At 40.3% G+C, this 15,265-nt stretch overlaps 1 protein-coding gene across 1 annotated transcript in view; it reads right to left on the bottom strand.

Moving 5' to 3' along the window:
- Positions 1-416: 416 nt before the first annotated feature.
- Positions 417-15,265, bottom strand: part of HSPA12A (heat shock protein family A (Hsp70) member 12A) — a gene marked incomplete at both ends in the record, with an annotated part of 46,440 nt that continues 31,591 nt past the window's right edge. The window contains 6 exons of the mRNA XM_079535942.1: positions 417-1,051; positions 2,266-2,369; positions 3,101-3,359; positions 4,119-4,223; positions 4,736-4,822; positions 7,525-7,696. Of these exons, the coding sequence (XP_079392068.1) occupies positions 417-1,051; positions 2,266-2,369; positions 3,101-3,359; positions 4,119-4,223; positions 4,736-4,822; positions 7,525-7,696 (1,362 nt within the window). The remainder of the gene's footprint in view (positions 1,052-2,265; positions 2,370-3,100; positions 3,360-4,118; positions 4,224-4,735; positions 4,823-7,524; positions 7,697-15,265) is intronic.

Below are 15,265 nucleotides of genomic sequence, written 5' to 3' on the forward strand. Positions count from 1 at the left end.
GTTTCAGAAAGACAAGCCATACAGATACCCCCCTACACCAACCACCTGGACTAGCAAATGTGTCTTGGGAGGAAGAGGAAGAAGAACAAGAGCAAGGCAAAGAGATAATGATTTTATATTTCTTAACCAATCTTCAGGATGCAATAATAATACTTAGTAAAGGCAGATCTTTGCACATGCTTGAACAACTAAATAACTTTTACTACTTCTGGAACTTTTCCTCCTCAAACTTTTTAAGGGTCTTTTAAAATCCAGCCTTTGGTCCTTCAAGGGCACAAGCATGACATACCCCACCTTATTAGCTGTTCTCATATAGCCTGCTGAAATTCAAGATGATTACGTGACACATGAAAGTCAAAAAATGAAATACTGGACGATGAGTCTCACAAACAGGCCATGGTGGGGCAAATGATCTGTTAGTAGTTTAAGAAATCAATACCAACTTTGACACTTTTAGAGGTGGCAACATCAATGGCCATGGCTTTGATCTCAGTGTCCCCAAATTGCATAAGTGTTTTGATCTCCCGTCTGTTTGGCACGGAAGCATCAGTTCCTGTGAGATCCAGGCGAAGGGTGCCACACTTTTTCACTCCAGATTCAGTGATGAAGCTGACATTATCTTGTTCTGAGCTATAGATATTGATCACTATTACTAACTGAGAAGGTTTGGCAGGTGTGTAACTGCGTGTCACAGTTTCTCCAAGGGCGACAGATTGGTCGGCGGAGATAAATTTGTCAAAGACATCAGTGCACCAACGCGTGCCATCTTTGATTAGCAGCTTCTCCGGTGGATGCTTCCCTTCCACAAACCGATTCAGCACACCCACACCATAGGTGAGAGGCGAACGCCGCACTTTGATGACAGCAGGGTCTAGACCAAAGAGAACAGCTCCTTTGAGGATAGTGAGCCCCACATCCTGAGGAATGATGACTCGACATCTCGAACCAAAAGCGCTCTGGACAGCTTGCTGGAGTAAAGGGGATTCAGCGAAGCCACCCACCAGGAACAGAAACTTGACATTGGTCACTTCTGGCTTATCGAACACATCACCTATACAGAAACAGAGCCCATTCAATAGGGAAAAATTCAGTGGCAAAGCAATTCATTTGAAACTCCAAATGCCTGATGCATCCATGTTCCATGCGCATGCATAAAATCTGAAACACTCACATCTGCGCCCCCACTGCTGCTCTCAACATGCATCAGTTCCACTTCTGAGGTTTCTTACTACATTCTGTTTCAATGGAGCAATGACTGTGAATGAAAACTTGCTTCAAAGCAGCTAACATTTCTGAGGTAGCATTTATGGTTTCTAAACAGAATTTTTATTTGGCTTGTACCAGCAAAGGGAAACAGACTTTTTGCAAAGAAATCTCCTACGTTGAGGAAAATCAGACAGTTCTGTTGTAGGCTCATCCACAGTCAGTTCAAATAACTGCTGCAGCACAACTAAGGTATCTGTCACAATTAATGTGAGGCCTCTCCCTCCCTGCTCACACGGAAGCTATTCTGTCCTAGTTGTCCTACTAAGTTGTGGTCTCTCAATTCCACTTAACAAGTCCTCACACAGCAAGTGTGCTAAGCTGGATATTCTATTCCAAATACAATTTGATTAGCACTTTGTAATGAGTAGAACAGCAATACTTCACTCAGCATATGTATTATACTCAACACAAATCCAATCTTTCATGAAAGAGAGTTTAAATAACAGATTTCCCAATAAACCTGTGTCATTTTTCATTGCCAGATAAATAAATCTATTACTGCTTAAGATTCCTATGGCTGGAATTTATTTTATTTTTTAACAGGACCCATCATTTATTTATTGCGTTCCTGACATCTCAGTGATTCACAGAGTCATCAAAAAATAGGACTTTGTAAGTCCTCCCACTGATGAGAAATGAAATACAGGTCTTAATTTCAGCAACAATCAGATACTAGTTATGATTCTGGTATTATTTTGTTCTTGTCTGAAATAAGAAAAAGAAAAGTAGGATCTGGGCTGAAGCAGTGCTCTTTAGGGAATGACTGTAGCCCTGGAAACACAGTTTACGCAGCAACAGGACTGAATCACACTGAAAAACTAGCTCTAGAAATAGGTAGTTAGATGCATTAAAGGCGATGTCCCTTACTTGAAATTACCTTCCTAATCACTTTTTAAAGGACAAATGTTTCAGAACTAAACTCCTTGCCCACATTTAGGGCATAATAGCAGTCTTCAGACTCAGCTTAGTCAGAAAATGGAATTACACACAGATACTTACTCAGGTGTTGAACAATCTGGTCAATTGTAGGTTTGAAGAGTGCATTCATTGCATCTGGGCTCATCCTCAGCATTCCTTGGGAAGACCACTTCACAAAGTCCACACTGAAAAATAAAAATAAAAGCATTTAGAAAGGATATTGAGAGTACAGAGTACAGTCAAGCACTCATAAGACATGACACACAAATAATGAGTTTATAGAATCTGTATGCAGTTTGCTTGGAAAAAAGTACTTCCTCTAACTTCAGCCCCACACCAAATGGAATAATATAAAATTCCCAGGGACAATTGCTATTTTTGCTTGTTTAATTGCTGTGTTCTTTGCCTGATTGCCTCCTGCAGCATTACCAATGTTTATCTGCCCTCTGAAACAGCTGGCAGTCAGTGCACTGTTCACTCATCTGAAACAGCACTGATTCAACCCCAGAAGGGCAGCATTTAGATTATAGCAGCAGCAGGCCAAAGCCATTGAAAACAAGCAAGGAAAACAAGCAAGCAAGCAAGCATGGGAAGTCTCAGGAGAAAGAGAGAAGAACAGTATTTTTAATGAGCTGTAATATTTGTTAACTGAATAGAGGCATTATATGATTTCATTATGCACATCCATATAGCTTAGGAATTTCCTTATCATTCATGCACATCCTATGTTATCTTTATACTTCCTATCTCATTATTCTGTTAGTTTCAGTATACCTGGAGAAACACTGCATTCTGGAAACAGACACTTCTTTTGCATTACTGTCGTTCAGACTACATGTGATTAGGATATTTTAATTGCCTGTCTTTTTAAAGACTAGGCAATTCTGCATCTATTTGGGTTCAGTCATCTACTCACTTGCTTTTCCTCAAGGCATGTTCTACACTGTGACCTCGAAACTTCTTATAGTAATCGATGAAGGAGAAAGGCAGAGTGATGTTTAGTGGATTGGTCCTGTCTGGAGCTGCTGCCCGTTTACGGGACTCAAATGCTATCATCAGATCTACCCAGGCAGCAGGACGCTTGATTTTAAATTGCTCAATAAAATCTTCTCCAAATATTTTACACAGGAGCTTTTCAAATTCATAGTCCACACCTAGGGAACCATATGGCCCACCTGTATTAAAAACAAAACACAACTTTAATATTCTGAAAATCGCATTAGATTTCAAGTAGACCAAATACACATCAGATTGACACTACAAGGACTGTCGCTGGAAACAGTCTGTCTAATACAGAACGTGATCTTACCTTTGCCTCACTTTTACACCTACATTGTCCTAGACTCTGTAACACTACAGCAGAAAGTTGTCTTAAAGCCACCAAGACTGAAGACACTCAGCAGTGAACGATACAGATGAAGACCAACTCAAGTAAGTGCACAGGCTGTCTTACAGGGTTAACAGCTTAGCAAAGACAAAGAGGGGATTATGGAGTTCAGGAAGGGAGTATCATTAAAGCAATTGCATTTTATTGCATTTATTGTTGTGGATCTATCATTGTGAGTTGCTGCCAGAGGATGGCAGACCACCTCTGTTATACTGGCTGTGGAATTACTGGAACATACAAGCCTTCCCTAAGATCTAGGGAAATTTTACAAGGATCTCAATGTGACACACTTGGCTTTTCATACCTCCACAGCACTTCTCAGAATAGCTGGTCAGAGACCTCTTAAAGGAGTGGAAGATCACAAATTTACTAAAAGAAGGCAGACCAGGACAGTGACCCTTGTCCAGACAGCAGATAGATTACATTATTTGGAATACTGGTCTGATTCGAGGAAGAATTGTTAGTGAAACACAGTGATCAGTAAAGACATGTATTTTCTCCACAGACAGAGTACTGCATAAATGCAAGCACTGGAAGTGCCATCTACCTGTTGCTTTGTACAGTTCCTTAAGATGTCCTTCAGGGAGCCTGATCTGATGGACAGTCATATCCACTGTGCCTCCTCCACTGTCAACAACGATGTAACGGTCACCTGGTTTGCCAAAGGAATAGGCAAACGTGATGTATATTATCACAGTGACATATTGCAATGAGAGAAAACGACTTGCAGAAAGTTATAAATCTCTATTCTGAAAACTTCCTCTTTATTAATAGTGATTTATAGTAAATACAAAATTTAGGTATCAAAAAAGATATTGGTTTAACACAGAAAGAAAAGGGATTAATGGAATTGCTCGTGCTAGCGGTGTCCACTTTAGGGGGTTACCAAATTAATACTGCCGTATATTCACAAAGCCTATTCCGAAGAAATAGTCTAGCTGTACTTTGAAACTTGGATTATACTCTGTCATCTCCTTAATAAACCATACTTTGCTATACAGAACTGCAGTTTAGCTTTAGCAACTCAGAGCTGCATATGCACTTTAATTTCTTTGTTTTCCAACTCATAATCATTCTGAGAACAGTGCAGATTTGTGAGAAACACTCTGTTCGTCAGCACTATAAAGCCAGTGAAAGCAAAGTTTATTCAAGAAAGGACACTACCTTCTTCCAGTTCGGACCAGATTTCTCCTATAACATTTTCCACCAAAAAGGTGCGACTCTGTCGATTGCGACGGACGTGTTCCTTAGCTAGTCAGAGACAGAGAAAATTACTGAGCGTTACGAAGCATAAAGAGTTTGATAACACATGGTGCAGAAAACAAGTGCAAGTACGCTGATGGATCTCATTTACTGCTTCTTAAAACAAATGAACAACCACTGCACTGGTTTGGGGAACATTATAACATTACTTCTAGAAAGAGCAAAAAAAAAAAACATTTTTCAGATTTTCTGTTCTTTCTTCATACTACTGGAATTAGAAACAACGACTTAGTGTGAAGGCTATGGGCAAATCCTTCATAGTTACTGTATTCTGACTTCCAAGTACAAGCTGGAAGCTGTCCTCGCTGCCAGCCGCGTTCAGGTACACACTCTGCCACACGGTGGCAGCCCTGGTCCACCGCAGACCTGAGCTGTGACGGCAGGCAGAGAACACAAGATTTTCGAAAGCAACTTCTGGTGCCGTGTGCTGGGGCAAGGCCTCTGGAGACGTTCAGGATGTCATACTGCCTCAGTGTAAGCAGCCAAAAGCACTGCTTCACAGCTTTGTAACTTCTCAAGTCTCAAACTGATCACTAAGTCTGACCCTCTGATAACTGAGACAGATGACTGAAGAGATTAGCGACTATTTCAGCCTTTACTTCTGAAAATCCTGGTTTGTTATGACAGCCTGTAAAGCAGAATCTAGTGCTGCCACGATAAGCAATTAAATTATGTCTTGACTAAGACTTGACCTATTAGAAACATGGAGGACACTGGCACAGCATATTTTAAATTTACAGCAATTAAAAATCAAGCACAATCTCACACCAATACTTCAGCTTACAAGACTTAATTTCTACTTAGACATTCAAAAGATGAAAAACAGTCTGTAAAGAGAAAGTAGAGCAGTGAGAGCCTTTGCTATTAAGCTTCTCAATCAGTCTGTACAACTGGATGATCAAAAGTCATTTCCTGTATTACTTTCATTCACTTTCATTCAAAGGTGCTATATAAAATAGTACAGAAGACAGACATCCTGCAATATGCGAAGTAGGAAAATTGTTGAATGCATTTTCCTTCTCATTTCTATAGTGTCTATGATCAGGAGATGAGAGGCTTTGCTTTCACCCATACCTGCTCCATAAAGACCCTATGATGCAGACAAGTTGTCAGCCTCATACACCAACAGCTCAAATCACACAGCATTCAAAGACAGAACAAGCAAGAGGTCCAAGCAATGGACCTAGAGTCCACAGAAGTCAATGGGAGTCCTTTCACTTTGTTTCTGTGGACTAAAAGTAAATGGAAGAGCCAGTCTTTACCTGGCTTTACAACAAACAGTAATTTTTTTGTTCTGACTTCACTGCAATAAGACAGCCCATGGAGTGCATCTGTTCATAGCTAAATGGTTTTCCTCCTTAATCTGTCCTCAGCTGGTCTTGGGTACCTGCCATGCCTTTATGAAACTTTCATTTTAACCCCAAATTAATTCCCTCAAACTTTATTTTCATTAATTTTGACAATAAACCTTTCTCATCCCCAATGGCCTTTACCTTACACAATTAAGAAAGAGAATGGTTTCCACTCGCAGAAATCCAACATCTGCCAGATTCTGCCCAGCTTTAAAACTTTGCCAAACACAGAACTTTTTTTTTTTTTTTATTATTATTACTTATTTTCTTAGAAGCAAATCCCCCTGCAGCCCAAAAGCAAGTTCATGGAAAAGTTCATGGAAAAGTGCATGGAAGTGGAACAGTGCAGGATGAGACCAAGGTGGAGAATGTGAAGGGCCCTTGAAAGGACTATGCCCTGCACAGGCCTCCCTAAAGCTGAGCACATCTGACAAGTGCTAGCTGGGAGTGATGTGGCTAGGAGAAAATAAGGAAATGACTTATGACTCCAACTAAGAAAAAATGCAATCTGGTAAGTACAGGAATAGCTTTACAGGCTCAATTTTCCATGTGCCTGTACCATTTTGACCTAGTAAATATGATGACGAAATGCAAATTCTTTTGAAAAACTCCTCTGGGATAAACTGACACAGTAACACTTACATCAGTGCAACTACTGCAATTCACACGGAGAGGAAATCGTTATGTAACAAATACACCACAGCAGTCCACTATCTTCTTTTTTTTGCCCTTCAGTCTAAGACAAGATACTAAATCTTGCCTAAGTCTTTGGTGATGAAGGATTTTTTGGCAAGTGACTTACTTACACTGTGGGCCCATCTCTGCAAGTCAGTCTTAAAGCACCAACATGAGCAGCAGATCACAGGTCAGTAAGTTAGAATTGCCGTATCTAGTTTCTCTTCTGTGAGAAGACAAATGCATTGCTGTATTCCATTACCATGTGCTCTTCCAAGTGTTAAAAGTAAATAATGGTATTTCACAAAGATGACCTCAAAAAGCATCTGCTGAAACTCTGGAAGAATACTTCAGACTGAAAGTCTCATTGAGATCCAATAATAATGCAGCTAATTGAACACTTAATTGCTTTTAACAGATTAAATATAAAATGATCCAGCATAAAGTATTAATTTCAATAAAGGCAGAAAAATAGTGTGGTGAAAACGCTATGGGACAGGATGCTCAGGGAGGTGGTGGAGTCACCATCCCTGGAGGTTTTCAAGAAACTTGGAAACATGGCACAGAGGAACACGGTTTAGTGGGCAAGGTGGGGATGGGTTGATGGTTGCACTAGATGATCTTAATGGTCTTTTCCAACTTTAATGATTCTATGATAAGCACCTTGTGTAAATCCAGTTCCGATGGTGTCACTGGGGCTATAGCCATTGACAGGTGCTCTGCTGCTCAGCTCTATCATCTGGTGAAGGCGGAGCTTCCGGCAGTAGATAGAAGCTGCCTCGGGTTCCAGGGCGATGATCAGCTGCTCGGGGTTTTCGGGGCTTGCCATTCCTGCCTGTGAGAGAGAATCCATCAGAGAAGCGAGCTGAGAGGTCCCGTCACCTAACAGACCCTTCCAGCAGGAGAACAAGCACATCCCCAGCTCCCAGGTTCAGTCAGGTCAACCCTCGAAGTTAACACACAAAGAAGCTGCTGCTGCTCCCCAAAAGCCTTTGGCTGGGATTCATCCTGCCCACAATGGATAGCCACTACTTCACAGGCTGTAGCAGGGAGGTAGGCATGCACTTACCATGCTGTCTAACTGAGCAGCTGTGTGCGTGACGGGAGGAGAGAGGAAGAAAGTCCTCCTGAGGCCTGTTCTGAACAGCCTACAACCTGACCTCCTAACTAACCCATGAATCTGCCTGCTAGCAGGGGCTCAGCCTCCTGTCAGAAATACCTTTGGCGCCTCTTCTCCCGGTGACAATTTTAGTATGCCTTGCTTTATATCCCAGAAGATATAAGACATACACAGCCCTCGCCAAAACCGACCTTCCCCCCACTGTGCAGCTTACTAAAATATATGATACACTTTGCCAGTACTGCATTTTTTGACTTAAAATCAACATTTCTCTATTCCAAAATAAATTTTAAGCACAATCAGTTTTATAATAGCTCAAAAATGCTCAGTTTTCAAGGAATTGAAATACAATAGGACACATTCCTTAAACTATAATGAGAAAAAGCCTAAAAGTACTTTAACTAACTTTTGCAAGCCTGCTCATTGCAGTGGGTTGGAATTGGATGCTCTTTGAGGTCTCTTCCAACCCAAGCCATTCTATAATTCTATGATTTGCCATTCTTTCTATTTGCTTTCTGGATTTTCAGTCTTCACATACCAAAAAAAAAATTGTTTTCATTTCTTTCATCCTCACTTCCCCCTACTGTACAATTTTCTGTTAAAAGATAACTACATTCTTTCAACTCTTTCTGCTCAACTTTTTGGTCTGCTCGTTGTGGTTTTTCAGTTAAGTGTGTGAATATAAAAGATTAAAATATAAATGAACATTCTATTGTCTCCATGGTCAGTGTACCAGCAAACTCTCACTTCAACTTACACATATACATTGTGTTTGCTTCAGAGCATCCCCAAAAGAAGGCAGAATCACATGGAGGACTGCTAGCTTGGACTGGACTTAGCTTCCTTCATCAGCTACGTTGTGGGCCGTGCTATTGGTGGCCAGGCTATATCTGCAGCTAGAAACTCAGAGTAAAGCTTGTTCAAAAAATCAATACCAGGGTAAAATTTGGAGGCATAAAACAGTCCTTCCCCTTTACTGATTCATTTTTCCCTTTCTATTACAGCACATAAGAAAGATGCATCTTTATTGAAAACATTTTCCTATTTTTATCGGTAGCACTGGAAGGTGCAACACTCCAGACACGAATTAGTTCTTGGTCATTCCTCACATGTTTATCTAACATGTCACATAATTCCAACAATGTACAGTCTGCTCACACAATCTATCCCAATATTTTCCTGTCTTTGCCTTTGGAAATTTTGTAAGAAGTCTCATTTGAACCTTTCTTGCTGCAACTTTAAGACCAGCACTTTTTGTCTTATCCAACGTGGGCACAGAAAACAAGCAGTTCCCTCCTTCCCTGCTGCAATTTTCAGTCTTCTCTACGTACTGGGCACACATCAGTAGCACAGATACAGCAATTCTAAGCCTTGTGTCATATGTGCCCAAAAAGAAATAACTATGTTTTAGGGAAAAAATAATTTGTTGCTAAGGACATTTAAATCCAAAGTCTGCATCATAAAGTATTTGCAGAGATGACAAGAACTGAGTTATGTGCATAAGAAATGCACTGGTATTTCCTAGCTAAGAAAAAAAAGAATATATTAATTACAAAGTCACCTATTCTGGGGGAAAGGGGAGATTTAGGTGCTTATTTTTCCAGGGCTGGTCCCGCTAAAGGAAAACAGCAAACTATTAGCACAACCATTTGCTTCTGCCTCTTCTCTAGTTCAGTCTGTATTAAGAACTTTTCACGTTGCAGCCTGCATCAGTAGAGGAAGGCAGTGACCTGCAGAGCCTGAACTCAGATCCATGTTCTCAAACCCTCCAAGTATAGCAGATGCTATTCTTGCTACTTTTTCTGACTAGATACTATTTTAACAGATTCAAAATATCTCCCGAGGAAAACATTCAACAGAAATGACAGTTTTTAACAGTTCAAAGCACAGTTGATCCTAATAGAATTTCATGAAGCTTTTTTTTTCTTGTTGTTATCGTTACAAAGCTTTCCTTACAGAGTTTGACAGGCCAGTTAAAAATGAGGAACGTGTTATTTCATCTCAGAAAATAGCCATACCAATTGTGTACAATGAAACATAAGACATCCTACATGTATATATTGTAATGTCTAAATCTATATGTACACATACATATAGATCAATACTGATGTTATATAATACACTGTATACATTGTATTTTTCTCCATATATCAAGATAGCACATCACTGTATATACATATCTAAAGAACGCACAGAATGGGAGAAGGGGAGGTGAGATAAATGTTCATGCTGCTAGGGAAGAAAGGAATGATGAGATTACGTTAGTACAAGGTCTGGGAAGATGAAGACATAGGAGGCAGCATCTGCCCCATTGCTACCGCTGAGCAGAAAGGGACAGGAGGAAAAGCATGCAGAGAAAGAGCAGTAAAAGTACCAGGCAGTCAACGCAAAGAAATGGTGATGAATTCACTACAAATCTTAACTGTAAAAGTTCCAAAATTTGCTGTGTTTTCCATTTGCCCCATTCCATCTGCCCTGCCCACTACTGCCCACTTGCCACTGCACGTAAGTGAAAAGTTTTGAAGTTCACAGGGTTGATCAGAACGGATCTAAGCAATATCTCAGGCCTTATTACACAGATCATTTTGGCAGCTGACTGATTTGCCATGGGCAATTAACAGTGGACTTTACAACAGACCACATCCTGCCTCTAGTCTGAGAAGATCTTTTTCCTCACTTGCAGTATAAATCCAGCCTTCACCAATGGAACATGAAGGAAGCAGAAAGAATGCAAATGTGGAAAACCATCACAGATTTCCCTTTTTTTTCATCACAGAAATCTTGTTAGCATTAAGTTCCTAAAAGTGATTTTCTGAGGACTGTTGCAGCTATACACCTGGAAGAAGCAAAGAACTAGATGCAGAGTGCCCCAAACTCACTCTGTGCATCTGTTTGAGCACCAGGACCTCATGCTATGACAGGGCAACTCCCACACTTAACTCACTCCAGTAAAAACACACCTCTGAGCTGCTGCCAGTGCACTGCTGCTCATTCACGAAGCTGCATCACCACCAACAAACCTCAGAATGCTTCAAATCCTTAAGCACTGGAGCACATATAACTTTTCCATCTGGATAGAGGAGAATTCTTATCATGATACACCAGCTTTGCTGTTGCAGCCAAAGATGTCTTACTGCATGAGAGCCATAGCTGACCTCAACTATATTCTGCCAAGTGTTATCTCAGAATTTACAAATACTGAGTTCTGGACTGTGGCTCAGTACAGCAGACTGAATATACACAGAACTAAATGATACTCATCTAACATGCAGGCTCATCACTACTGCAGATTGAAGACGATAAAACCCAGCCCCACATGCCATGCTGCACTGTGAGAAAAAGCAATACACTTTCTTTTTTTTATTTAATATTATAACTTGTAAAGCCCTAAAGTCAGCATCAGAGTAGAATGGAGCTTGAGTCTGTCTAAAAGGTGCAATGAAAGCCATGAGGTAGATCTGCATGAAAATTCCCCACCTCTGAGGTGTAGCTATAGGGAATTCATCCAATTTGAGTGGAACAGACAGAATGCATAACCTGAAATTTAAGCAGAACCCAAAAGTTATCCAAAAACTTAGCTACTGAGCTTTTCTGGATCCAGTCAACCAAATATACACACCAGAAGCCCACTAGGAGCACTATCTTCAGAGACGCAGCACCTGCTATGAACAACCAGTCCTTGAAAGTACCAGGCTGCTCAGATTGGAGAACATCTATTACATTTTTAGCATCACAATGAAGCACACCAAGTTAAGACCAAATTAAAGAGGATCCATGCTAGTTGGCTCTAGGAGGGTCTTAACTTCTTTGGATCTGAAATGCACAACCCTGCTTTGATCATCTTCTTGCAAGGGCTGGGGAGATAAAAATATGAATAGAAAAAAATGATGCATTTAATTCCATGCGTATGGGATTAGATTCATGTGGTTCTTGTATCAGAGTGCTATGTAAGGTAGGCAATAACAAGTCTTCAATCTGTCACAATGTGGCTGCATGCATGTAATATAAAATGAGCAACTTCATTATGGCAAAAATGAGGCTAACACATGTATTAATCTCATCACAGCCTGTGAAAAAAGGCTCAAAAATATACAAGAGAAATGGTTAAGAGTCCATATATATTAGAAATAACAGAGGTGACAAAGGAGCATTCCTCAGATTTAGAGCTAATCAAATCTACACAGGCAGTCTATGAAGTCTTGACCCCTATTTAACGAGAATTTGGAGTCAGTGCCAAAGCAAACTACAGCTGGGTCTACTACAGGGCAATGCTCACGTTCACTTCCAAGCTGCTGCAAGAGGAGGCCAGAGACCACTCTGATCCCACGGCTCCTCTTTGGTCAGGGGAGTAGCTCCATCCAGTCCTCTGAACCAGAGAAAGTGATCTGAGCTAGGCTCATTTTCTTTCAGTAACGTTTGCTGTGTCACTTTACATCACTTCCAGTGTTAAATGAGATCAGTGAATTATTCCCACGCACGCACATAAATTTTTAAAAATGCTTTTTCTCCGGATAAATATAAGCGCTGTGCTTTTACTTTTACCCTGCTGCAGTGCAACCAGTCAGATGATCCTGGGCAGGCTCTGTATCCTTAGCAGCTCACGTTACCTACCCGTAAAACAGGTACACTGCTGCCTTTGTCCTTTATGCACTGAAAGGCAGTAAAGGAAAACACTTCATAACCTAAGTACAGAGTAATATACTATGTTATTTTCATAGTGGGTTAAATTTTATCTTTCAGAAAAAGAAATAAAGAATCGGGTCTGACCGGAGGAATTCTAATTTACTGCTTTAATAAATTTTATAATCATCTGAAGTTCAGTTCAGTACTGTGTAGGTGCCATAGGCGCTGTAGTTACACTTTATAAGACAGTTCCAGATACAGAACAGATTAGTATAAACAAACTGGACAAATAAACATGTGCAAGAAGAATCCTCATTATACAGCTGGAGAGGCACGGAGATTAAATGTCTCAGAATCATAGAACAACTTGGGTTGGAAGTGGTTTTTCAGGGGCCATCAAAATGGACTTCAGAGCCTTGAGATGTCTGCTGAAGGAATCAAGGGCACAGCTCCATGGTGGAACTGGATCAGTGATGAAGCTGATTTCAGAAGTCCACGCTATTCAAGTGTTGGGCCTCCATGCAGCTTTCACAGTTGGCCACCTCCACCAAGCACGTTACTCTATTTGCTTTTGAAGCAGTGGCATAGACTAGGTGGGAGTAACGATCTACTCTTCTTGGTGGCAGAAAGAACATTTAAAAACTGTTTTTACCACTAACGGCATATTTCCAGGCTCCAGAGATAAATTTGAAAAGTTGGATTCCATGAAATAGCTTTGTAAAGACAATATGGCTCATTGGGAAATAAAGCCCTGCTTTATTTCCTAATAAAGTACAACATCATTCAGCTAGAAAAACGGAAGCTGTGAATTAGCATCAACATTTCTGTATTTTCCAAGATATTTATTATAATTAGTAACAATAGGAAAGCTATGATTGCAAGTTAAGCACTATGCAGCCTGCACGAAGAAAGTATTGTGTGACTCCATCCAGGCAACACAAAACAGCAGTTGGAAATTAAGAGCCTCGTGAAATTTCACTGTTTAAACTAATCAGTTCATTGTGTTAACAGATTCATGATAACACCAGCCACTTAGTGCCTCACTAAGCAAGCTCTTCTCTAATCCTCCTCCTTTTTCACTAGCTAGCACTTTCTCCAGTTTTATGGCATCAAATTAGGATGTCACAAATAGATGACTGAGACCTAATTAAGGCAGAGAATGCCAGGAAAGATGAGCAACATGAGAAATGAGCCTCAGTATTGTTACTCAGAAGCACATAAGGAGAAGCTGGGTTGACAGGGAGTGAGGCTAGAGGATGTCATTTTGACTGCATCAAAAATACAGTTTGTACAGTTTTGATAGACCTTCAGCCTTGACACTTAAGGAAGACTCATGAAAGACCAGTCTGAAAATCACTATGCCATCATCACAGACCAATGCTCTGCCATTAGTCTTCAGGAACAACAAGAGTACCGCAGTGCAGTGTGCAACTCATGAATAAGCACAGCAGAGGGAGGTCAGGCAGCACCTTTAGCTCAGGCAACTTATTGGTTCAAAGACAGGTTCTTAAAATTGCTCTGCAGCCACAAATAAAACAGAACATTCAAATGCACCCAGATTCCTAGAGGTACCACAGCACAGTGACTGGTTTAGGCAAAGACAGCAGGAGGAGCCACTGGGAGCTCTGCTGCTTTGGAAAATTTATCTTTGGATTTTAAGTGCCTAGATGAAAACAGAGAATTGATTTTTCCCCCCATTCTTTCTCTTTTTTAAATAGTCAACCCAATGTTTCAGTGATAATTGATTCTATAAAGATCTGATACTTACAGTATCATAGTATCACTTGCTGCTTTTCAGAACCAAGAGCTTTTTGCTCTCTCTTAAACATTATTTGCTATGCATATATGCAAATATATGTTAAAAAATGCATATATTTTCAAACTATTGTAGTCTGTTGCCCTAAATCTAGGTTTGTGGCACAGGCTGTTCTTTGTCCTATTCAGATCTGGTCGCACTGATTGTATTTTGTATTTCACAAGTGAAAACATAATGGATAATTATCATGGCTACAGAATTCCTTCAGTGTACATTTCTCCAGCTTATAGTTATCTGCTAGGACAGAGATATTCATCTCTGCATGAGAAAACTACTTGAGAGAGAAGTGAAAACTCAGGTTATGAGTGAACAGCAGTAACTTCATTTTGCAGACAAAGGAAATACAAATCATGAAAGACAACAAACATAAAAGCCAATCAGTTTAAAGAAAGGGACACTAAATTGGAAGAGACTCTTGGAATAATTCTCATTTGTACACTTGCCATTAGCATAATTAGAAAACACGAAAGACTTAGAATGACAAATCCCAATGGAATTCCATCTTCAAATGGTCCTTGGCATTTGGAGATTACAGATAGCTTTCTTTGAGAACCCAGGTGTCTTCCCTTCTGCCTTGACGAAGTAGAAACCTTACAGATATGTACACACACTCACACTCACACTCTCACACACACACACACACACACCTTTCCCTTGTATTTAAGAATCAGAATGTATGCTTTTCAATGGTTTTTGAATTCCCAGTGCCAGCATATACCAGCAGCTCACACAAAGTACCTAATCCACAGAAAATTTACGCACTTCTTAAGGCCCTCATATAGGAAGCCTGAACTGCTGCTTACTGAGGAGCTGCAGGAAATCAGGATAGACAATTATAAAATATC

Source organism: Tetrao urogallus, assembly GCF_951394365.1.
Source record: "Tetrao urogallus genome assembly, chromosome: 5".
In the NCBI taxonomy this organism is placed as follows: Eukaryota; Metazoa; Chordata; class Aves; order Galliformes; family Phasianidae; genus Tetrao; species Tetrao urogallus.